This window comes from Haliotis rubra, unplaced genomic scaffold (assembly GCF_003918875.1).
Source record: "Haliotis rubra isolate DU_JTF1 unplaced genomic scaffold, ASM391887v1 Scf72, whole genome shotgun sequence".
Classification (NCBI taxonomy): Eukaryota; Metazoa; Mollusca; class Gastropoda; order Lepetellida; family Haliotidae; genus Haliotis; species Haliotis rubra.
The window spans coordinates 1,931,661-1,956,386 of NW_025767435.1; the positions used below are offsets into that span (position 1 = coordinate 1,931,661).

The 24,726-nt window shown below is 42.3% G+C and overlaps 2 protein-coding genes across 2 annotated transcripts in view; both read right to left on the minus strand.

Annotated features, from left to right (window-relative positions):
- Positions 1-442: 442 nt before the first annotated feature.
- On the minus strand, positions 443-8,093 carry LOC124259377 (mesenchyme-specific cell surface glycoprotein-like). Its single transcript, XM_046693502.1, has 9 exons — positions 7,904-8,093; positions 6,458-6,676; positions 6,162-6,357; positions 5,725-5,854; positions 5,295-5,409; positions 4,889-5,065; positions 3,521-3,762; positions 1,514-1,737; positions 443-545 (listed from the first exon to the last, which is right to left on the minus strand). The coding sequence occupies exons 1-9, from the start codon at positions 8,091-8,093 to the stop codon at positions 443-445; spliced, it is 1,596 nt and encodes a 531-aa protein (XP_046549458.1).
- An 11,439-nt stretch (positions 8,094-19,532) lies between these two features.
- LOC124259430 (mesenchyme-specific cell surface glycoprotein-like) overlaps positions 19,533-24,726 on the minus strand; it is a 31,908-nt gene continuing 26,714 nt past the window's right edge. Inside the window, exons 7-12 of the mRNA XM_046693572.1 lie at positions 24,651-24,707; positions 23,567-23,808; positions 22,748-22,971; positions 21,833-21,924; positions 21,304-21,369; positions 19,533-20,853 (exon numbers count right to left, since the gene is read on the minus strand). Coding sequence (XP_046549528.1) covers positions 20,795-20,853; positions 21,304-21,369; positions 21,833-21,924; positions 22,748-22,971; positions 23,567-23,808; positions 24,651-24,707 — 740 coding nt within the window. The 3' untranslated portion in view covers positions 19,533-20,794. The remainder of the gene's footprint in view (positions 20,854-21,303; positions 21,370-21,832; positions 21,925-22,747; positions 22,972-23,566; positions 23,809-24,650; positions 24,708-24,726) is intronic.

The window sequence follows — 24,726 nt, forward strand, 5'->3', positions numbered from 1 at the left end:
TACACACACACACATACACACACTCTCTCTCTCTCTCTCTCACACACACACACACACACACACACACACTACAATTTTTACCATACAAACACACTTGGAAGCCGAACTTCCGTGTTAAAGTTCGTTGAAAAATCATTATAAATGGCGTATATGACATATCAGGGATGTAAAAGGTGCAAAGAAGTGTGAATGAATTCTAGTACACCAGCGTTTGGTAATAGTAGCAACTGGGTTGGGTTGGAGTTACAGAACAGATCTTCACGGGCGGGGAGATAGCCCAGTGGTTAAATTGTTCGCTCGACCCCCGAAAACCAGGGTTCCACTCTACATAGGGTAACCATTTGTGTGGTCCCCTGTAGTGATATTGCTGTAATGTTACAAAAGTCTCATTTATAAAATATAGGTAAGTCAATGGTCTGTGACGAGCCAGCACAATTAGTCATTAGTCGTCAACTACCACATCCAATATGGACACAGTTCCTGACACGGAGCCGCCGGCAAATAGGATGGGTTTTCCTGTGGGACTCTGGGACGCTGGGACAAACCTGGAAACAGAAACAAATCAGAGTGAGTGAGTGAGTGATTTAGGAGGTGAGCCTGCTGTGTTGAACTAGAAGAAGCTTACTGTAACGTCTTCGCTTTTGGCACAGAGCCCTCTTCTGAAGGTTGAGCACGTGAGGGAGTTTGGGTGAATGGAAGCGAATGTGAATAGTTGTTCGCCTGTCAGTGGGTGAGTGAGTGAGAGCTGGGTGGGCTTTAGGGAGGGAGGACGGTTCGATGGGTGGTTGGTTAGGATGCAAAAGATAAGTGAGTGAGTCAGTCAATGACCTGGATGTAAATGATGTTTCGAACAGTATACCATCTTTCAGCTTCATATTAGAGAAATGCTCGAAGTGACCCACTTTTTTTAGACAATTCGTACAACCAACACATATGGAGATACTGCTGCCAGAACGAGGATGAGATACGAACCCATACGTGAAATGTACGTCATTACTAGCTGCCGTACGATGAACTTCTTGCAATGCCCTTTTGGAAATATTGAGTGATAAATGGTTGAGAATGGAACCTTCGCCAGAACGAAGATTTGTGGAACATCAGACATGTTGAGAAAAGGGGATGGGTATTTGTTGGACAGTAGTGAGTTCGCAGGGGATATATACACTGGACTTACTATGTTTATATTAATCTATTTTGTGTTTATGGTTTCGTTATTATGCATATACTTTATTTTACTTATTTCAGAGCTACAACATGAGAAAGGTGTCTTATCTTAGTCCCAGAAAAAGATGTGCAGACTCTGCTGTTAAATCTTTCTTTTCAGACTTTTCGGGAACATACTTCAACATCCTACAAGTACATCAAATAATAGGGCTCTAACCAAAAGGGCGCCGAGTGCCTTACATTGACCTTAAGTTACAGATAGAGATTGATAGAGACTGTTCTTCTATGACTATCCGTCTATTGAGCCCTGTACGTATTTAATCTACGATGACGTATGCACGGAACGCACTTTTTATCTTCACAGTCGAGCTCTGTGACATCAGAGTCTTCATACATCTGTTGCCAGGTTCTTCCTCGAGTCTCGGGGATGCCGGAGTAGAAATGCTGGAACTTTGGATGACTCAGGTCATTCTTGACGGAGTACGTCAGGATGGTTCCCGGTCTCTCGTTGGCGACAAAGAAGAGCGTGTAGCCATCTACCTCCCCTACTGTCACATCCTCTGTCTCAACACCCTGGGGATAAAGGTACACGGTGATTATACAGAGTAGCTTCTGGTACTGTTTATATCTTGACCCCTCTGAATATAAATACTCATAAATGCGAGTCCACTGGATGGTTCTGGCGGTATCATAATCGTGTTTTAAGGAATCACTACATAATAGTAAGTATACAAGTTTACGAAAAGGTGAGCGATCGTCAGCCTAAGAAAGCGGAAACAAATAGCACCAGTAAAAATAAATAACGATAGGTATCTGACAGAATTTTTGTCTACGATAAGTCAAATTTTCCAGTGTTCTAGATGTGGCTATCAGAAAACCATCTTAAAGCTCTCTGAAGTCCTCATGAAGGACCAAGCTCGATTGTAATGTTTAAAGTCATGGTGTGTAGACCCGAACGTCTGGGCTTGCTCGACACACAAATAAAAGTGACAGACTGTTTTTCAAATTGAAGCGTCATCCTCCTTGTCACAGAGTTGAAGAGAATTGGTCTTTATTGAACGAGATGTGACTATCGATATACTTGAAACTTTTGTTAAACGTCTTGGCCAAATTCCCGTGTTTCGATACAGCTATTCGGAAAAGAAATTCCGATTTAGAATTTTATATGCTTAAGGTCTCTACAAGGAGAAGGCAGCAGAGCGTCATATTTGAAGTGTTGGGGGATTTCTGCTTCTTGCTTAAACTGTCAAATCCCAAAACTTCACATATCGTTTCTTGAGCAACATCATATGTTGACATGTTATGTAGGCCTTGATTAACATTAACTTGCGACTATCTTAGCTTTAAGAGATCTCCTAAAATCTGGGCCCTGAACTTTTAATCTGATGACAGAGATGTAGCGAGATCAATCGTCACCACCTAAATAACAAATGACCGATGGATCACGGATGGAAGTTTTCCCTTTAGTTTCTCATGTGGGACAGTTGAAATATCAGTTGTGACAGGACTGTACTTGAGATCCGGGTCCTGAACTCTTGACTTTAGCTTCCACTGACGACCTCCCGGCAGAGTCTACTGGAATTGGCGACTAAAGGGATTGGTTAGCTCACCAGGTTGAAACATGTCATCGTACCTCATATGCGTGAAGACCCGTGAAGATCCACGTTAGAACTGGACTTCAGCAACCCATGCTTGTCGTATATTGTTGTAGAACTAAGACGTTTAAGCTGTTGAACACAGTCTGGTCCAGACTCGATTATACAGACTATCGCCATATACAGTCAAATCCCGATGAGCCGAATGCCGGTGTCTCGAATATTATGCATAACTCGAAGTACCTGTCGGTCCCGACCATTCCCTGTTATAGTTGTCATCATTTGAATACCGGTTACACGAATTCGTCTCATAAATACACACGATGACACGAGAAGGAAATTTGGTACCATGAGATTCAAACAACAGCAATCTTGTATACATAAGCCGAAGTCAGTCAATGAGAAGTTGATTGGTGCACACCTTTCCGCCTCCTTTTGACGGGTGAGTTCAAAAGGCAGATTAGTGATTTTACGGAAATCACTGTCTGTGATAATCAGACTGGAACTGATAAGGTGCCCCTATTAGTGATAGGGAAATCATTAGGTAAACAAATTCTTAGGCGGAGGAATTAGGACTGGATCATGTTTTATTCTACCCTCATAGACATACCTATGTCTCGAATGCATCGATGTACCTGGAATATTGCTGAGAGATACGTTTAACAATAAACCAAACCAAATTCTTGGATGGAAACCCCTGGTACAGACTGGATACACTGCCCGAAACCATCTGAAATAATACTGAGTGTGATAGAAGTTACCTTGTTATCCGATCTCATGTCGAAACTCTCGTACGGTTGATCATGTTCGTCATCAATTTCACAATTAAACAGATCGTGTTTCTTTTGAAGAGTTCTGTCTGCGACGTCGTTGCCGCTGTCGTAGACGAGAGACATGTCTTCCGCTCTTCTGATAGACCAGCCTCTTCCTCCGTACGTGAACATCGCCTTTAAGAAACCCTGGCTGTCCTTTTCAGAGGGTGACACGCCGTATTTGAGACGCCCTGTAAATGATCACATTGTACAATGATTTGGGACGATCTGAGTTTCAGCAAAGTCGAGATCGAAAGAATAAAACAAGAGAAGATTAAGGTGTATAGTCACGGCATCCGAGGAAAATGGGAAATCTGAATAGATCATATTTCAAAATTCCTAACATATCCCTAAAATACATATCTCTCACTATTAAGGAACGGGTTGGTTGTGATTCGTTCTAAGGAGGGAGCTCTGCCCTATTTCGACTTTAGAGATATTGAGTATATACCGGCGAATGCCATAGTGTCTAATATCGTTACTCTTATTGTTTAGAGTGAGTGAGCGAATTGGGTTTAACTCCGCTTTTTACCAGTATGTCAACTTGACTTTTGAGGAAAGCCCCAAATGGACGTTTACCACTTTAGAGAACCCTCAATATCTTTGGAGATCACTTACTGGTACTGACAATTTAAGAACTATATTTAGTGTGGAGCTCTGAATGAAACCGGGGGCGGTGGGGTAGTCTAGTGGTTAAAGCGTTCGCTCGTCACGCCGAAGACCCGGGTTCGATTCCCCACATGGGTACAATGTGTGAAGCCCATTTCTGGTGTCCCCCGCCGTGATATAGCTGGAATATTTTAAAAGCGGCGTAAAACTGAATTCACACACTCACTCACTGAATGAAACCCGCGATAACAGGTTACTGTTATCTACAAGGGACGCAACTGTGTACGGGGAATTGCGGCGCCTTGTCTATTGGATAAAGGTGCTGTCGGTCAGTTACACTTCACCACATGCAATTCAGGATATGAGACTCACCCAATTTACTGTTATCCGACAAAAGTTCCTGAGTTGCGAAGTCAATATGCCAGAGATCTGCAGCAACAAAAATTAAATGTAAACGTTCGGTTAAGCGGGATCCCCAAACACCAAGAGCATTTATCAACATATATTGGGTGGTCAGGATATACATGGATCCCTATAGCATGTCACATCACTCCTCTACGTTATCGCTTGGAATCCCAGGATCCGAATTCCATATTGCTGTGAGTGAAATGGATACTCATTATATACGATTTAAGTTTAAGGAAATATTGAATTATTTTTTATCTGATTATCAAAGACAACTTTACAATGGTAACGCTGATGTCTGACCTTGAGGTGCAATTTTGGAGCCCCGTGCCTCCTCTGACCACTGATATGTGCCATACTCGTACACCTTGGCATCCCCCTCGTTCGCCATCACGAGGTAGTTACCACCCTTGAACTGGAAGTGCACGAACGAATCCGGTTGGTACATCCCGTAGATGTTATAGGAGCTCATGTGAACACCTGGAAAATATTGTGAAGGAACGAGTCAGTGCAAGTGGAGTGAATAGTGTTTAACGCCGCAACATAGATCGTCCCCACGGTTGAAAAGGTTCACGACAGAGCCGGGCCAAGTAGTGAATGAAGGCATAGAGAACGAGGCTTCTCGGTTGCAAGAGTCAACCAACTCGATTCACCTTGTTTGAGATCATGTTAAACTGTGATCTTCGTTAACAGTAGCATGGAAGCCTACCGCCGTCCCGATCACTTGGATCCAGTTTTAATGAGCTCCAGTTCTTATATCCCAGCCCATACACCTCCGATATTGTCCGAGTCTCGAGGTCAACAGTCGCCACAGCATTGTTCTCCTGTCAACAATAGTAACATCTTTAGCGGAAATATTATTTACTTAAGTGAATTGTGTTAGGAACCGCACTGAACAATCTTAAAGGCTTAATGTTGTTGGAAATCCAAAAGTGGAAGTAGATAGATTCCCTGCATTTTCAACTTCATTTACATATTTGGGAACATGATTTACATGAACGAATTGTGTTTTGCACCGCCTAAAACTTCTTCTACAACTACTATTAATCCTGCTACTACTACTGCTACCACAACTACTGGGTCATTCAGAATGTCTTCTGGTATTTAAGCGATGCCGGATGGGGTTATAACATCCCTACCTGCAGCATTATGTACGCCTTGGTGTCGTCAGCGTTGATGGCGATGTATTCCGGTTCCACGTCGTTGGAGAAGGGGTTGTTGTTCTCCCTGTACACGTGACGGACGCCGGACTGTTCCAGGAATGGCACTCTGCGAACCGAGACATGTAATGGTACTTATCAATATGTTGCTTTAACGGATTAATTTTGTGCTTTGTTTCTGATAAAAAATCTTAGTTTTACATTTCTGTCAATACTTTTCGAATTAACATTGCTTTCTGAGCCTGGTTTACCAATGTCAACAGCTCAAACAAGGCTCACCATGTCCGCTCTATTGTTTATAGTAGGCCATTTGCTAATACCAAGGTAACGAATTTGCACTTCAGTCTGTACACATCTACATATAACTGTCAGTGAGTTATGGGACGTATCAACTAGTAGTCATTAATCAACAATACCTTGCATTGAATCTTTCAAAATTCAGAGTGGATATAATCATGTTGCCCTCAATACCCCAGGGGAAGTTGACGATGACGACGAGTCCCGGGGGGTCGATGATGTGGTTTGGGGGGTACTCGTACGCCTCGCCCTCTACCGCCACAATAATCTTGGAACAGTCCTTCGTCGGCTTGATCATGTCTGGGATAGCGCCCACTGGGAACACAGACCGATACGATTACATTGAGTAACTGACGGGCCTGCGTGCGTGCGCTCGCGTTTGTTCGTTCGTGAGTGAGTGCTCGCTAATTCTTACCTTTAACTTGCAGAACTTCACTGATCTGTTTGGTGGCTGGGTTGTATCTGAAGACTATCATCTTTCCATTGGCTCTCTCTGTTCTGTTGTCCATGGCCGTGAAGAAGTAACCCCCGCAGAACTCCACGTCAGTAAACTCCATGCCCGGATATTCCAGATGGGCCAAGACTATCATGTGGTTGGGGTTAGACACGTCGATAACGTGCACGACCGTGTCGCCTGGCAACCGAAAGTAACATAATGCGTCTTTACAAAGACGTTAAAGTTTTATAAAACATTCCCAGCCTTAAACATTCTGTTAGAGTCAGTGTTTCAATATATGCATGTAAATGTATCAGTTAAGCTGATAGAGATCTAGAGGATTGTTCCCCGGGCAAAAGACTAAACCAAGTCTCTGAAAATATAGAATCTTGATAGAACCAAAGAACCAAAGGTATCCCTAGTTAGTTTAAATCGAAAACCTAGACATAATTCATAAAAGTATTACAGAAAGGGCTGGTGCCTATGACAAAAACACGATTCAAGGATTATGGTGCCGCCTTCAGAGCGTCAATTAAGAATCGGCAGTCAAGAGAACGGCTGTATTTGGCAGTGAACTAGGTCAGTGGCCTTCCAAATACTATTATCAACATGTCGTCATGCTTTCAATTGGTGTATGTGATGTTAAGCGGTTAAATATAGACTATCGTGGTCGCTTGTCTGCCGATCTTCAGTAGCACTGTTATCACCTGATCAAAGTTCAAGGACGCAAAGAGTTTCCTTAAAAATCTAGGAAGATCATTCCACAATTTTGAGGATTTTCGTCTTTAATAATGTTTGTTGTTTGAGGCCATACCCAGCAATAGTCTAGTTGTATACAATGGAGCTGGGACCAGACAAACCCGAGACGTATGTTATAATATGCTATATATACGTTTAACCGCGTCTATTTGAAATCCAATATGGCGATATGATAATCTGCATATTGCACAAGGCCGACAAGGACTTTTCGTCGCCATATTAGAGTTAAAGCATTTCCCCTGCTGTATTGTTGACAATGTTGTGCTGCTGCAGCACTCAATGAGTCAATGCGTTTGTGACGGGTACCATCGATAAGAGCAGGATACGCTCACCTTTTCGCGAACACCTGGTGTCTTGACATGTTTGTTAGGGATTCATAAACACCTGCTCATCATATGGTCTGGGAGGCCTTATGAATATGGAAAGGGTTATGCTTTTTTTGCTCACAATTTTCTGGCACTATCTCTGCAAAGGACAAATTTCACACATTGCACTATGGTTGTTGTAGAATTCTCTACTAGATTCGCCAGTTCAACGCTACATCTGCAAGGCTAGCTAGCCAACCCTTTAATAATCAACTCAATATGTGCCCTTGTTGATTTAACACCTGTATTAACAGCAAGTGTCTGAAGTTCCATTAAAATAACCCATCCCAATTCAACTCACCAACTGTGTAAAGAAGTTTGTTGTCCGAATCATACGTAAGTTGTTCCACAGCCACTTCCGACAGTGAGTATTTTGGACCATTCTGGTAGGTGTACGGCAGAAATATCGATGAGCGCTTCCTCAGCTCCACGTCAATGTCAGCCACAGTTGCCGAGACAATCGCCAGACAAATCATAAGTCTGAAGACCATGGTGCAACTCTAGACGTGTCGAATGACGGTCCGGGTGTGACTGTCGGATGTGGCAAGTGCAGTGCTATATAAAGGAGGCAGACACGAGTTACATTCTCAGAAACCACGAGTGATGACGATGATTATTTAACTTTCATTTTTAAATTCAAGTTGTTGACAGACACTCACTTCTGATAAAATATAGTCTATTACAATCGTACACCGCACAGGTGTGATTTGTGAAGACTCTATGGCGAGGTTGGTGACAAAGGGTGATCGAGAATGGCATTGTTGTGTTGTTTCTCGTGACACCTGCTTGTGGGGGTACCAGGCAGTTTTTACATCCTCCGTTTCAAATCTGCAAAGGACTATGGTTGGTGAGTCTCAAGCCATGCGATGATCTTCGTGGAGAATCCTGGTAAGATTTCTGCTCCTGCTTGTTGTAAGTGCGACCAAACGGCTGGGGGTGTCAGACCCAGTGACATCATCCTCTGACGGTGTGTTCATAACATCGCTCTCTGGTTTATGGGTCCCAATCTCGATTCCTTACAGGCCGTCGTCATATAGCTGGAATATTGCTGAATACAGTGTTAAAGAACACGCAAACAATATAATAGCAAGGGAATGGGCAGTATTCGAAAGTTCAAGTATGATGTTTGAAGAGCATGACGCTTTATTCCAACACAGGAGGGGCGGTGGGGTAGCCCAGTGGTTAAAGCGTTCGCTCGTCACGCTGAAGGCCCGGGTTCGATTCCCCACATGGGTACATTGTGTGAAGCCCATTTCTGGTGTCCCCCGCCGTGATATTGCTGGAATATTGCTAAAAGCGGCGTAAAACCCAACTCACTCACTCACTCACTCCAACACAGGAGAATATAAATCAAACTGTTTAAACACCCGTTCAACTTCTTTTCAAGACTCGATGCTTAATAGATCGTGATTACCAGCTGATGTACATACCTGTATCGATACCGGGGCGGTGGGTTAGCACCTTATAGTGGGGTATTTTGTGTTTTCTACTATATTGTTTTATGCCGCAGTCAGTATTAGACCAACACTGCCACTTGAAACAAGTGGAGACCTGCTTAATATGATGAGCGATCTACGTACGCCGTTCGGGTACAGTGACGTGACATCAACCTAGTCCCCGATTCTGGCAATTTAGTGGTTAAAGCGTTCGCTCGTCATGTCGAAGACCCGGGTTCTATTTCCCCACATGGGTACAATGTGTGAAGCCCATTTCTGGTGTCCCCCGCCGCGATATTGCTGGAATATTGCTAAAAGTGGCGTAAATCCCAACTCACTCACTCACTGTATCGGTGCTACAATCTTCCACAGTGACTGTAAATATAATTGTCTCGGTAATTATATTGATCAGTTTTCACTTGACGGTAGTAGCCACAAGAGCCTTAGAATATTAACATGCCATACAGTGTGAATGTAGACGTTTAGACTACATTGCCCACTGCGCCACCGGGTTCCCATATTAATGATGAAAAGGCTATTATAAAACTGAAAGAGAACATACTGAAGAGGACGAGGTTTTTCCCACAATTTTGAGGGCACTATACGTATTGATTCTTGAGACCATGTGGCTAGGCAAGCACTTGCTTCTGTCATCCCACTTTACATCTGGACCAACTGCTAGATGAGGATCATTTTCACACTGGATATCCGGCCTCAGCCTTTTTGTCGAAGCTTGGCAATTGTTGCTGCTCAATGGATATTCGTATCACTGACGTCAGTGGTAATACTACTGCTGTATATTGAGTGAGTGAGTATGGTTTTACGCCGCTTTTAGCAATATTCCAGCAATATCACGGCGGGGGACACCGGAAATGGGCTTCACACATTGTACCCATGTGGGGAATCGAACCCGGGTCATCGGCGTGACGATCGAACGCTTTAACCACTAGGCTACCCCACCGCCCCTGCTGTATATTGTCCTGCCATTATAATTGTTGTACCATTGAACGCTGTACTGTGATTGTGAAGTGTACTGGCATTGTAATGACCATACATCAGTTGATTCGAGGTTTAAACTTAAACAATCTGCAAGTACAAGGTCATATTTCGATATAAAGCTTGTTTTGCGGTTGAATATTAATGGCCGAATCAGTGAGTGAGTTTGTTTTACGCCACTTTTTGCAATATTCCAGCAATATCATGGCGGGGGACACCACAAATGGGCTTCACACATTGTGCCCATGTGGGGAATCGAACACAGGTCTTCGGCGTGACGAGCGAACGCTTTAACCACTCTAAAATCAGCATGAATTTTGGATATGATGTGTGTCTATGCATCTGTCAAAACCCAGAATTGCATAACAGAAACTACATGCATAATTCTTGACTCCCCAAATAGGGGAATTGTGCATAATCGTACAGAAGTTTGGTTGCCTCAAAATTATGCTCCCAATTTCTACCATAACACGTGCCGAATGATTTACAAACTTAAGGCTCTGAATGTTGTAAAAATGACAAAACGACATTTGTGAGATATATGTAGGAACATAAGAATTCCATCAGTAGCAACCTGATTTGTCACTTATAGCGCAATTTAATCAGCATAAATTCTTTGGTTTAGAAGACTGAATAGCATAATGCAATTTATTGTTATCACGCGAGTAACAATGGCAACACACATAACTTCAGGTACAAACAGCCACTCTTCTATAACATAGACAACACAACCATCCCTTACAATAGGAATTCAGACATGTTTAAAAAGAAACGTTATATTTCAGTATCCGTGTTCAAAGAAATTAAAAGAATTTACATGTTAAATTAAACGCAGCTGTACTCACCAACCGTATAAGGATTGTGTGTACACAGATGAAGTCGTGTGTTCTGCCGATGTCGCAGTCAAATCTGAAGAACGCTGTTGTTGTACGTATTACATACAGGGATCGTTGTCTGTTTCTTAAATTTGACTACCAAATTAAAATCGACATCCAAATGTGACACGGAACTAAAAACATTTTAAAAAACGTCACCAAGCTGCTTGGTTCAGACTTAGCTGGGATGAAGTCGTTATCCTAGCAAGCCCCAGTAGTCAAGTTCATGTCTTTTATAACAACCCTTAAGAGGTCGACTTTGGTCACAGAAAGCACGTTAACACCCATTTTATATACTGTATACTTGATTGCGCGTAGGCTCTTTACAAAATGGTACTTTAATGGGCTTTTTTAGTGGACATCTTAACAGTGTTAGGCTCGTGTAAGTATACTCGATGCTAGGGAAAACCTAACCCAGTGATACTGAAATATCGTAAAGGAAAAGCACTGTTGTGTAGGGCTAGGAAAATGTCAGTATATAATGTGTCACCTTGTCACCATACTCCCTACCATTCTCCTGATGAAGGAGCAAGCATACACTCCGAAACGTCGTGTTATTCGCAATAAAGAAGTTGACATCCATAAATCATGCCTTTCTCCATCATTTTTTCAGATTTGCAAACATTGTTCATGAATTCATATCATTTGAAAGAAATGGTTTAACTGTTTGAATATGTATCAATGTGAGTATGACTCCACAGGGTATACCGTTATATAGCTATGTCACTAGGAAGTCATGTAACTACCACATGTTGTTTCTTAATACAATCAACTCCAAAATTTGGATTGTCCCCCAACCTCTGAAATACATACGGCAGACTCTGGTCAGTTTTTCATCCATCATTAACTTGGGGAATGGAGTTCTTAGTACTTTGTCGCTAATTCCTTAATACACTGATAAAGAAAAGTAATTTCACCAAGCCATGATGTCACCCCCTGCAGGAGACCGCAAAGTACCGGGCTTTCTTCCTGACCACCATTCACACATGTTTCTAGAGTTTAATCAAAATTCGTATTTTGAGAAACGGAATGAATAGAATAGGTGGTTGAAACGTTCTGTGAGGTGTGAATTGTATTTCCTTAACAGTTTCCACCTTGTATCAGTTCCCATGCTTACATGCCGCAAGAGAACCAAACACAAAACGAGGCCGGTTATTTGTACATTTAAGTCTCTAGGTATTTTCTGTTAACTAGAAAACCCTGCTTCTGTATATGCAACTGAAATCTCCAACAGCTATTCTTGCAGACATAGTGTCTGATTAGGCACCCCAATGTTAAGGGTTTGCAAAGGAGTTTATATAGGGAAGAGAGAGAACGCTCCGAAGATGATCCAAACTCAGGACGACCTTCAGCTGCAACTGCTTAGATAAAATATTTATAAAATATGATGTGATTATGGATGATCGACGACTCATCAACGACATAGCCAGTACAGTAGACATCTCTCATGAGGATCCGGGAAAGAGTTTTCAGAATACACTGGGCATGACAAGGTTTACAGCAGGCTGGGTTCTAATTCTTGCGGTTCTTGATCCGGTACATTCCAACGTTTTATACCTTGTCGTTTGGAAGGAGAGACAGGTGATTTTGGAGAGCGATTTGTAATAACGGATATCTTGGCTTCAGCACGGATCAGATGGAGACATGAGATCAAGTAGTAGTTACAAATAAAGACGTCACGGAAAATACTTTTGGTTATTCTTTGGGATCCATTGGTGCCATCAGTGACCAGTTTGCTTAGGCGAATGCGTGAGATGGCCAAAATGGTTATCGTGGAAATCTAACATGCATTTTGTTGCTGAAAACACAGTGTCCATGTGCATAGATATTGCTAAAGTGCAGGGCTGTGTTTGAACACCCTATACACTACAAAAAATGCAGAAGAACATTTTTTTATGGACAGACAACTTGCAACAGATGCGACGGTTCGGTGCAGATCCTAACTCCGTAATCAAGCAAATGATCCACAGGGATCTACACCGAAAAGTCGCACCTTTTGCAATAAAGAAGTTGTCTATCCATAAAAAGTGTTCCTCTTCATCACATCAGCTTCTTAATGCCACTTGGGTACAATGTGTGGAGCCCATTTCTGGTGTCCCCCGCCGTGATATTGCTGGAATATTGCTTAAAGCGGCGTAAAACCATACTCACGCACTCTAAATGCTTCTTAAAGAAGAAACTACAAGAAATGTCTGGCAACCAGTATGGAAGCGATGATGACGTACGTCCTGTTGTGGGGGACTATGTGCACCAGCTTGAGGAAGTCATTTACACCACTGGGATCAAGGTCATGTCAGAAACCGTGGCAGAACTGTGTGGACCTCGGTGGGAATATAACTAGCCACCAGCTCAATCGAACCAGTCCATCGAAGTTAAGGTCAAAATGTTTCAGCCAATCTTTGCATCAACAAACATTAATCAAGATGTATTATACTTAAGTGCACTTTCGTTCACCTCACTCTCATCTTTCCCGACATTTACTGGGGCGGTGGGGTAGCCTAGTGGTCAAAGCGTTCGCTCGTCACTCCGAAGACCCGGGTTCGATTCCCCACATGGGTACAATGTGTGAAGCCCATTTCTGGTGTCCCCCCGCCGTGATATTGCTGGAATATTGCTAAAAGCGGCGTAAAACTAAACTCACTCACTCACTCACGACATTTACTTATCTTAATTACAATAATGAAAAATTAAAACATTTAAGGAGAACATCAGAACAAGTTTAAATGCCGATCGAAGCCTTGATACAACCGTTCCCTTCCCCTTGTGGTGCCATACATTCACTGACCGCCTCCGTGGTGTAGTGGTTAGAGCGTCAGCCCGGAGAGCGGAAGGTCGCGGGTTCGATCCCCGACCGCGTCATACCAAAAGACGTTAAAATATGGTACTTGTTGGTCCCTGCCTGGTGCCCGGCATTAATGGGTACAACAAGGACTGGTCGGCTCGGAGTCAGTATAAAGTGTCTGAGTGGGGTATTCATGCTTCACTGCGGCATGGTATCTCAGTGGGCTAGCACTATAAAACCAGCTTCAGTCTGGGCTAGTACAAGCAGCCGCACATACACACGCATGCACGTCATCATATGAGCGAAATATTCTCGAGCACGACGTAAAACCCAATTTCACCTCACCTCACCTCACCATACATTCACTACGTAATGATATGTTCTGAAGATAAGTTACAAAAGTATGTCACAAGTTACCTTGTACACCACGCTCTGACATCACACCTGTTACACAACCAGTTGGTGGTGATCTGAAGTCTGATCACTCGTGCAACCACTGGACGGCAGGGTGACTTTCACAATCTCGCCGGTTAATAAATCACATATCTAAACACATGCTACTTCACATGGGTTCCAATTCTGGACAATTGTCTTATTTACTGCCCCAGACTGACTCGTGAACAAACACGTTCTTGATACGAATGGACACCTACAGACGAGTGATATACAAGTGTCATGGCGCTGATGTTTGTAATATGCTTTGAAAATGGAAGCTGTCTGTACGTGAGGTAATATTAGTAACACAAATTGTATATTGTTGAGTTTTGTGTAGATGTTTTCGTGTATAATATTACTTTACTCATAGAAATTGTGTCGTTATATCTTGGAAGAGAATGACCATAAAAAGTACTAACTTCATTGTCGGATAGACATCCGGGTCTTCAGCAACCCATGCTTGTCATAAGAGGCAACTAACGGGATCGGGTCGTCGCTGACTTTGTTGACGCACGTTATCGTATCGAAAATTCGTAGATCGATGATAATGATGTCAGTCACTGGATTATCTGGTCCAGATTCGATTATTTGCAGACTGCATTGCCGAGTGCAATTCCAACCAGGATTTCCATGGGTCGCTTCTGAATCTAAAATTACTCACCTCAACCTTTCCTCACGGACGTGAACGTGATGCTTGCATATGCCGTCGATATGTCCTACCCGACAAACTTGGCCCACTAGGAGTCCGCAAACGTTGAGTTCTGTGAGAGTTCACGTTTCAGGACAGTTGGACAGGGCCAATAGCAGGGTCGTCATATGTTCCATCTATTTGGTGTCATCAACCCATTGTTGCCATTACCCTCAACTGCCAATGTTTTCTCGTTTCGTTGTTTTTAGATTTTAGAAAGCAATATCTGCCCATTTTAAATTACTCGAAAGAGCATTTACTCGATATACCATTTGTCTTGAACTACGAATAACTCGACATCATTGCTGTTGTTATATGTGATAGTTATCATTTTCATCATTTAATAAAATGCTATTTAAATATAATTTTCTATACAATAATCGTGTTAAAAAAGGCTTTAAGTGTTGTGACTGACTTACATTACAACAGTTACTACAGGGCTGAGCCTCCACGTGTTTATTCCCATGTTGGAAAGGTCAGGCCCCGATTTCTCGAAAAATACTTAAGTTTTTACACAAATTTTAAACTGAGTATGACAATTTGAAACAGCTGCATTTTTAACTCAGCTGCCGTTTTAAAATAAAAAAACCCCAAACAACTTAAGTAATCTATCAATCAAACTCAAATTGTGTACTATGTATGAGTTTGATATCGACTTCAGCTCATTCTAGGAAATGCATTTTCCTGCGTTTTCTCAAATTTGAGTAAACAGTATAAACTCTAGCTTAAGTCAAAACCCAGACTTAAGTTTGTTGCGAGAAATCGGGGCCTGACCACACGTGGAAAGGGTTTTGTTGATTGTATTTAAAGTGGGTGCTGATCCCGCCACGTTAACGCCAACACTGGACTACTCAAAGGTGATCGGGGCGGTGGAAGGGAGGCAGATCAGAACCCACACAATCAGACCACTGACTTCAGGGTATCGTTTTCATTATCAACGTCTTCGACACGAAGCAGCTACACGAAGACATCCCTTTATTTCTCAAAGTCGAACGAAAGGTGAGATCAGAGTATTGCATTTGAAATTAAAATAAGCAATGTATGAACATGATGTTTTGTTTCAAGGACAAACTTTATAACTGCTTTTATATACGTGTACCAAGAAGGCCACTGCACCTACGAAAGAATACTGCTGCCACTTTTGTAGCATGAAATATATTTTTCAACAAAAGTTTTCGTTGCCTCGATTGCTCGAAATTTCAAGTTTTTGGAAGAAACTTGAAGTAACGAGAAATCGCTTAAAGCAACGAGAGAAAAAATCGAATTTACGAGAAAATAATTGAAATAACGAGAAAATACTCGAAGCAACAAAAGTTTTCCATGAAAAAAAAATCAGTTTATGCTACGGGTGTGGCAGCATTAGGCTTGGCATTCAAAAGCAGTCGAACAATGATTTAGACAGTTTCACGGGGAACAGTACAGTCCGGGTAAAGGAGGTTTCATTTAAATTCGTCATGGGCATCCAGTTATTTCGAAATACCTTTAGTCATTATTACAAATACGCCTTCATGTGTGAATTTGTTCAGTTAAAGAAGATATATAAGTTCTGTGATAGGTTTATAAACAACATATCAAATATATCGAATATTGATATGCTCTATAGTGACAAATATAGCCTTGTCTTGCGTCTGTCACGTGTATTATGAGAACAGCAACTCCTTCTCCAACGATCTAGAATCTGAGTACGTGGTCCTTAACGCAGTCAGCACCATTGCATCCGTGGTTCTGCGAGTACGTGTCACGGACTGCCTTTTTAGAACGCAGTGGGAGGTGCATCGTCAATAAGAAGGGCGCTTTTAATGGTTAGGTTGACAAGGCAACAACAAAGCATTTGAAGATTTTGACAATATGCACGCACATCAAGAAGCAATTCTCAGCATGTAATCTCGTTTTACGTGTAACTAACCGTGACTTACATATAATGGTGTTAACTGTTTCGACGAAATGCGCGTTGCTTTGTCAGAATCAGCATCTTAACTCTTTCATTGATCTGATTAATTAATTTGGGATGGCAAATAGTAAACGTCCGTGTATCTAATTTGTCCGTTCGCATTTCTCGCTCTGTGATGCATGAGGGAACATATGCGACTATGAAACGGGCAGTTAACAGCTAAAAATAGATTTGGCAATAAAGTTTAATTTTCGAGTCCCTTTTGGGCTTTAACCACATAAGTTACAAATATGTGTAGTTTTAATATCATATGGTGTCCTTAAGCACTGGTATATCTTATCTGTAGGATGTATTTGATAAACATCACAAACAACATCATTACTGATTATGTCCGAATAAGGTAAAACCCAATAGCAACCAAAACCATTACTTAATGAGAGGGAAAGTCCATTGTACGGATCCCATTTGTCATAAGCATCTATTTGCGAATCATTTGCATAAACAAGGCATTTGGTAGAATTATAACCAAATAGTTTAACAAATATATGAACTTTAAGACGTTACTATAGACACATGTATTATTTATCCTTTAAACGTATATTTTCCGTTTATGCTTTTCAGCTTGGACGAAAAAGTCTTCCAGCGATATATATTTACCTTTCTTTAAAATATTGTCTTTCGCTTGCAAAGTAGCATTATATTTATTTGTTATGTTGTGTGGGAGAATGAATGTCTATATTTTGTAAATTCATTTGAACTTCTACATCTTTCTGATTCCAGTTCGTCATGTTTTTACTTTCTAACCAGTTCATTAAAACATTCAACATTACAGTCATTATTAAAACTGCATGCTATTCTTTATGGTTTTTTACCTCAGTAGTAGAAACATATAGATGTTCTGCAATATAACAATGCTTCCCCCAACACTGACACACGCTATATTGATCAATTCCTAAACGTTATCAGACAAACAGTTTTCTAGATACTGCCCAGTGTTGTCGTTTTCCCACACAAATTCCAGGGTTTGCCAGGCCCATATGAAGTGTGCGTAATTTCAGTACAAGAGGACCCGTGAAGATCCGGGGTAAAATAGGTCTTCCGCAGGCCATGCTTGCCATAAAAGGCGACTATGCTTGTCGTAGGAGGCGACTAACGGGATCGGGTGGTCAGGCTCGCTGACTTGGTTGACACATTTCATCGGTTCCCAATTGCGCATATCGATGCTCATGCTGTTGATCACTGGATTGTCTGGTCCAGACTCGATTATTTACAGACCGCCGCCATATAGCTGGAATATTGCTGAGTGCGGCGTAAAACTAAACTCACTCAGTACAAGAGGGATATGACTGGATTCGGTACGTGACAGTCTGGTAAAATCACTGGCATGATAAAACAACCGAAAGAAGCAGTCACATAATCATATTATTTGCACCTATACATGTAAAATCCTCAATGTTTACTTTTTTGTTCACATCATAAAACAAGCAAACATCTGCCGAGCTTGTTGACGGTTTTGTCAATAGATAAACGTTTGAGATTTAAGTAATCAAACTCAAAGTGAATTCCCACAATATTTCTTTTTGAGTTTCTGTGCGTTCAATTACGTCACCCTCCACAAAATCAGGATCTGTATCCGTTTACAATCCCTTCCATAAAAAGTGTAAACACACATGACATTTTTGGTAAATGACTATCTTGGAATATAGGAATACGAATTTTGGATTACATACTTGGTTTGATACATTAGGTAGATCCCATTGGGTGGAGGGGCAGCCTAGTGGTTAAAGCATTCGCCCCTCACGCGGAAGGTCCGGGTAATCTATCCCTTACATTGGTACTATAAGTTGTTTCGTAGCTTATTTAAAATCATCAAGAACCTTGTTTGATCTGCTTCGAGATACGCCATATAAGATCACGCTGTTCGTCTGTTTCTTGCTCCTGGTTTCCAAAAGGGACTTCATCTGGGCATTTTAACTCGTCAACTTTATTAAATGGCCCGAGGTTTAGTACAACCGGTGGAGCTGTGTCTGTAGGCATATACGTATGACATGGGAGAGTATTTGGTGTGTACGTGTTCTGATATAAGTCCCACATACCGGGAGCATACAACCGGGAAGTTCCGGGTTATTACTGGTCTTCAGAACCTGAGCTTGTATGGGGCAGGTGGTCAGGCCTGCTGACTTGGTTGATGATGGTCATTGTGTTCCAGTTGCGGAGACAGATGCTCGTAGTGCATCACTTTAGTCTTTCCAACATGAAGCTGAGAAGCTGAAATACTGTTCAAAGCGGCGTAAAAGGCAATCCTCACCCAAATCTGTCTCTCTTATCCCTTGCTTCCAGTTTCCTCCGGACTACGATGACAAGCCGTCAAGAAGTGAGTGAACTTGATCAGCATTGGGTCCACTCGGTCGCCTCTCCCTCTTATATATTGTTCTCCGTCATAAACAATCCAGATGCTCTTTAGATAACGGAGTGAGTGAGTTTAATTTTACGCCGCTTTTAGCAATATTCCAGGAATATCACGGCGGGGACACCAGAAATGGGCTTCGCACATTGTGCCACATTTCCACCGCCCTCTTAGATAACGGAACCCATGCTCGTCGTGAAAGGCGACTAACGGGATCGGGTGGTCAGACTTGCTAACGTGGTTGACATATGACATCGTATCCCAGCTGTGTAGATTGATGCCCATGCTGTTTATCATTGGATTGTCTGGTCCAGACTCGATTATTGACACACACAACTGTAATGTTGCTGATTGCGGCGACAAACAACCAACCTTAGATAACGGACACGTTGCTATCTAGATTTGACAAAGAATCACAGATTAAGCTTTTCGAAGAGTTTATTTCAAAATACGTTGACTATAAAACAGCAGTGATATGTAAAAATATTCGTGTAAGTTATCACAATAATCACTTACTCAATCCACACACCCATTGGTCTATATTTTAATGACAGAACATCACTCATACGCATTATTGTCTCAAACATCCGTACCTATGCCCCAAGCATCAACAACTGTATGATCTTCATTGGAATGTTGCTAGCGGTGTGTTTGTTGGGGAGACGAGGCAATGAGAGACGACCAGCACGTTCTTATCAGTTCCTATCAGATATTGATAATACGATGTTTTCGCGGAAAGGCGAGGGTATCCTGCTTCACCAATATATAGCTACTCCCGGGTAACACCAGGCCAACCCGTGGTCATAGTAGCCTGAAATTGAACTGCAAACACTATTTATACCAGTAAACACGGTTACACAAACTCTGCCGCTATTACTGAAATAAACCTCGAATGGCTTCAGCCTGGTTCCTGGGGTCTGCTGCGCTAACGCTTCGTGTCGCAGCAGACCCCGGAAACCAGGCCGCAATGGCTTCCTCTTGCGACTCCCAATCTTCAAAAACACGTGGCGGCAAAGAAATGAAAAATGAATCATGAAGTACGAAACATGAATCAGTTATTGGATTTCATATAACCACACCTTTGCTATGGACCACATGGACTAAAATATCTACTGGTTGTTTTACCCTAATGTGATGGCACTGTTGCACAAGTCCTTTGTACCCTATTTATCCTTCTAATGCTATAGTATCATTATCAGGTGTGGTATATTGTCATTATCATGTGTGGTATATTATCATGTATCATGTGAGGTATATTGTCATGTATCATGTGTGGTATATTGTCATCATGTGTGGTATATTGCCATTATCATGTGTGGTATATTGTCATGTATCATGTGTGGTATATTGTTCCGTGTGTTTCATATTGTCAGGTAGCTAGCTGAAGATGTTTGTTTTGAACATTTTGTGCGCGATACAATATAAATATACACACACGATTATCACAAGAACATCACGAAGATTACATCATACAGAACCACAGCAGGTGACTGAACACACAGACATCAAAGTACATGTATACGTTTTACCATTTCAACTCTGAACACAATAATACTTTAAACTTAAACCCGTTTCTTAAAACTTCACGGAACCCATTCTTAATAATTAGGTGATGAATCGAGTTTTAATTTTTGTAAATACGAATTAATCTTTGTTCATGGAGGATTGAACTAGTCTTGGGTTCAAGGCCACATCCTTCCACAAAGGTAGACAACTGCGGCTGTAATCACAGCAAACGTCACTGAAAGAAAATGTTAAGAAATGTTTAGACATCAATTATGTAGAGCTTTGGAGACCAAGCCAGCGGATTCAACGAGGTAATGTATGTCGAGCTTTAATAATTTGAGGTAATTATGTTAAACATTTGAGAAGGATAATCTCCCCCGGCACATCTAGGGAGTGTTCCTGTAACGACGATGTTCAGAGAGATAGAGTTCTTGGGTTCATTTACCTCTGTACAACGTGTCTAATACAAAAGAATACGACGCCAGAAAAATTAATTAGGACGCGTTTCGGTAATTGCATAAAAAGAGAGAGTAAAACTATTAAGGACAAAAATACAACAACAAAAAAACACACACACAAAACCCCCACCACCCTTCTAAAAACCCAAAACGAAAGTCCCGATAATTTAATGATATACAAGTATGCTGAAACACACGCTGAACCAAACATGACAGGGTGTACGTACATTCACTTGTGAGGCTGCCAGCAGAGGATGTCGGCTTCTCTGGTTTGGGTGGTGGTGACTTCGTAACTATTAAAGAAAGACACATATAGATCACGTGATATATCTAGTGGGGTTGTTCTGAAATCGTTACATATCACGATCCAGGATCAAACTTTATCTTTTTCAATAACTGAGGTTAGTTCCTCTGGGTTTCCAGGTGACGAACAAATACTGGAAACACTTTAGTTACACTTTAGCATGATGTGACTTCGATGAATATACAATTATCTGACTTAGTTTGTTTGAGTGAGTCGGTGAGTCAGCTGGTTTTGATGCAACGTTGACAGAATTTCAGATTTATTAGGCTGAAGAGATGCATGAGCATTGGCATGGGGATATTTTAGGAGAATCTTGGACTCGAACCCACGGTCGTAGTGTTCTGGCACACCAAGGGGGCGCAACTCTGGTTAATACAACGCCTTGGACAACAGGCCGCCTGTAATTTTAGATATGCATGTGGGTTGATATGACACACATGTGGGTCACCTACCTTCAACGTTGATGATAGAGAGAGTTCCACTGACGGATCCAGTGACAAACAGAACAGGCTTGCCTGTTGGGCTCTTGTCAGCACTCACAAACCTGAACAGGTAATTTACAATCATCAACACAACATATCTATTAATGTACAGTAGTCATTAATTAAATTAAATATATCATCATTACTTTTACAGTTTTCAAGGGTATATAAATCATTTCCATCGAATGTAACGTTGTCATCGAGTAATGTATCATATCATATATACATTTGTATAGCGCCGATATCCAGCTCCGCTCAGCTGCTCAAAGGCGCTTTGTTTTTCCCTCGTTCACTGGATGTCAATCTCAACGGCACATCGTATTGTCAATCTCAACTCCCTGGGGAGCATACAAACTCTTGCAGCCACTAGGCGCACCGAGTTATTGTGGCATTCCCATCCTTACGAGGTACCCATTTACAGCTGGGTGCACTGGGACACATAGTCACAGTACTTTGTCCAAGTTCACTGCACGTTGCTGTACCCGCAACTGGGTGTTTGCACGTATTCATGTGGCCACCATCTGGTCATATACCTACGGATTCGTGGGTTCTTTTAAGTGCACAGGGTTGTGTACTGTACACTAGGGGTTGTGACAACACTGAAAGAGTCTGCACACAAAGTTGACTCCAAGGTTTTTACACCCGGTCACAGGTGGGCTCGATCCCGTCACCTCAAGCTCGCTGGATCACTAGCCTGGCGCTTTAGCCAGTTCGCCCACCGCGCCCCCATGTTGTGTTATTAAGACCCTAAAAACCACGACAAGAGACCATGTCATTTATTACTTCGAACTGATTCAACCCCGTGTCAAATTAGGGAGTGAAAAATATAAATGTAGTCAACAGACTGGATAATGGCATAGTTCTTCGTTACAACCTTGGACCTACTTAATGTCTTCGCAGTCAATCTCCGAGAGCTGGCGATCATCGTACAGTTCCTGCCATGACTTGGTCCTCGTGGATGGGATGCCGGTGTAGATGTCGTGAAACTCGGGTTTCATCACGTCGGAATCTAATGAGTATACAAAGATGGTGCCGGGGCGCTCGTTCGCCACAAACAGTAGCGTCCGTCCCTCCAGCTCCCCAGTCGCGACTGCCTCGGTCTCCATGCCCTACAACGACAAACAGAAAATCAGGGATGGTGTAGGCTAGGGTAAGGGACAGGGTTCAAGGGTAGGGTTCAGACAAGGTCACGATCTGGGTCAAGTTTAAGGTCAAGGCTCAGGATCAGGTTAAAGGTCAGTTTCAAGGTCAGGTCAAGGACTCGGGGAACTTATGACTCGGGGCTAATCTTCTTTGTACATGATGGATAACATGCTTTCGGTGCAATCCTATGGATTAAATGACAGGTCACTAATAGAATCTGAGGTGCTGACAGGATTGGTTTACAATTTGTGTCTTACAAATCTATCTTTAGCCGATGACTGTGTTGGGTTTGCCCGTTTTCTATTCGCATATATGCAGGACATGCATGACAGGGAGCTCGCCAAAAATGTATTAATTATTGCAAATATACAAGTATTCGCTGACTGTAATGATAGTAAATCAATCAAATAACTGAAAAACGTATTACACTGCATGCGTGTAATGGGCTGGGATCAGAGGTCGGAGATCGGAGGTCAGGGTCGGGGGTCGGGAGTTGGGGGGTCATTGCTGGTTTCAGGGAGTTGGGGGGGTCATTGCTGGTTTCAGGTTATCAGGTCTTACTTTGTTTCTTGATCGCAGGTCATAGTCTTCAAATGGTCTGTGAGATGCTTTACCCATGTGACCATTGAACAGGTCCCTGTTGTGGACGTAAAGTCGTTTTGAAAGGTCATCACCGCTGTCATACACCAGCGACATGTCGTTTGTTCGCCGGATTGAAAAACTCCGCCCACCAAAAGTGTAGAGAGCTTCGAGATTCCCGGACGAGTTTTTACCGGCTGGAGATACCGATACCTTCAAACGACCTGTTTAAACAAGATTAATACTAAGTAAAACCCCTACTCAAGTATGAGGAGTATGCGCATGGAATAATGAAAAACAGATTAGTGTAAGTACCACCTTATAGTGGGGTATTTTGTGTTTTCTACTATATTGTTTTATGCCGCAGTCAGTATTAGACCAACACTGCCACTTGAAACAAGTGGAGACCTGCTTAATATGATGAGGAATCTACGTACGCCGTTCGGGTACAGTGACGTAACATCAACCTAGTCCCCGATTCTGGCAATTTAGTGGTTAAAGCGTTCGCTCGTCATGTCGAAGACCCGGGTTCTATTCCCCACATAGGTACAATGTGTGGAGCCCATTTCTGGTGTCCCCCGCCGTGATATTGGTGGAATATTGCTAAAAGCATAAAATCTAGCTCACTCACTAACCCGAAATTCTGGGTACTGGTGGCCCATTTCAGTCGTCAAAGATTCCACAATTCATTGAATAGCGTTACTATCATCGGGGGTTCGAACTGCAGTGTGCCATGATCGCGTTTCTAAATTTGTCAGGACAATACCTGTTCTCGTGGGTTACCAAAAGTGGTAAACATCTGAGACAGACCTCGGTTGCTGCCGTCACGCCGTGACAGCCGAATTAGCAAACTAACTTACTCACTTAACCGGTGGGTCAGTGGGGTAACCTAATGGTTAGCCTAATTCAATTTCAGTATGCTGAAGACCCAGGTAAGATTCCCAACATGGGTACAATGCGTGAAGCCCATTTCTGGTGTCCCCCGCCATCATATTGCTGGAATATTGCTAACAGCGGCATCAAACTATTCTCACTCACTTAGCCGGAATTCCCAATGGGTTCTTACCAAGCAGAGTGTCACGTGTCAGCTGATCCTGTGTGGTGGCATCTAGGGTAGGCAGCACTGGAAGGAATATTCAGTA

Coding starts and splice junctions, on each gene's coding strand:
- LOC124259377 (XM_046693502.1), bottom strand. CDS start 8,093: ATGGTCTTCAGACTTATGATTTGTCTGGCGATTGTCTCGGCAACTGTG. Junction 5,410..5,724: donor AGGCGTACATAATGCTGCAG/GTAGGGATGTTA, acceptor TATTGTTGACAG/GAGAACAATGCTGTGGCGAC. Junction 3,763..4,888: donor CTCCAAAATTGCACCTCAAG/GTCAGACATCAG, acceptor GATCATTTACAG/GGCGTCTCAAATACGGCGTG.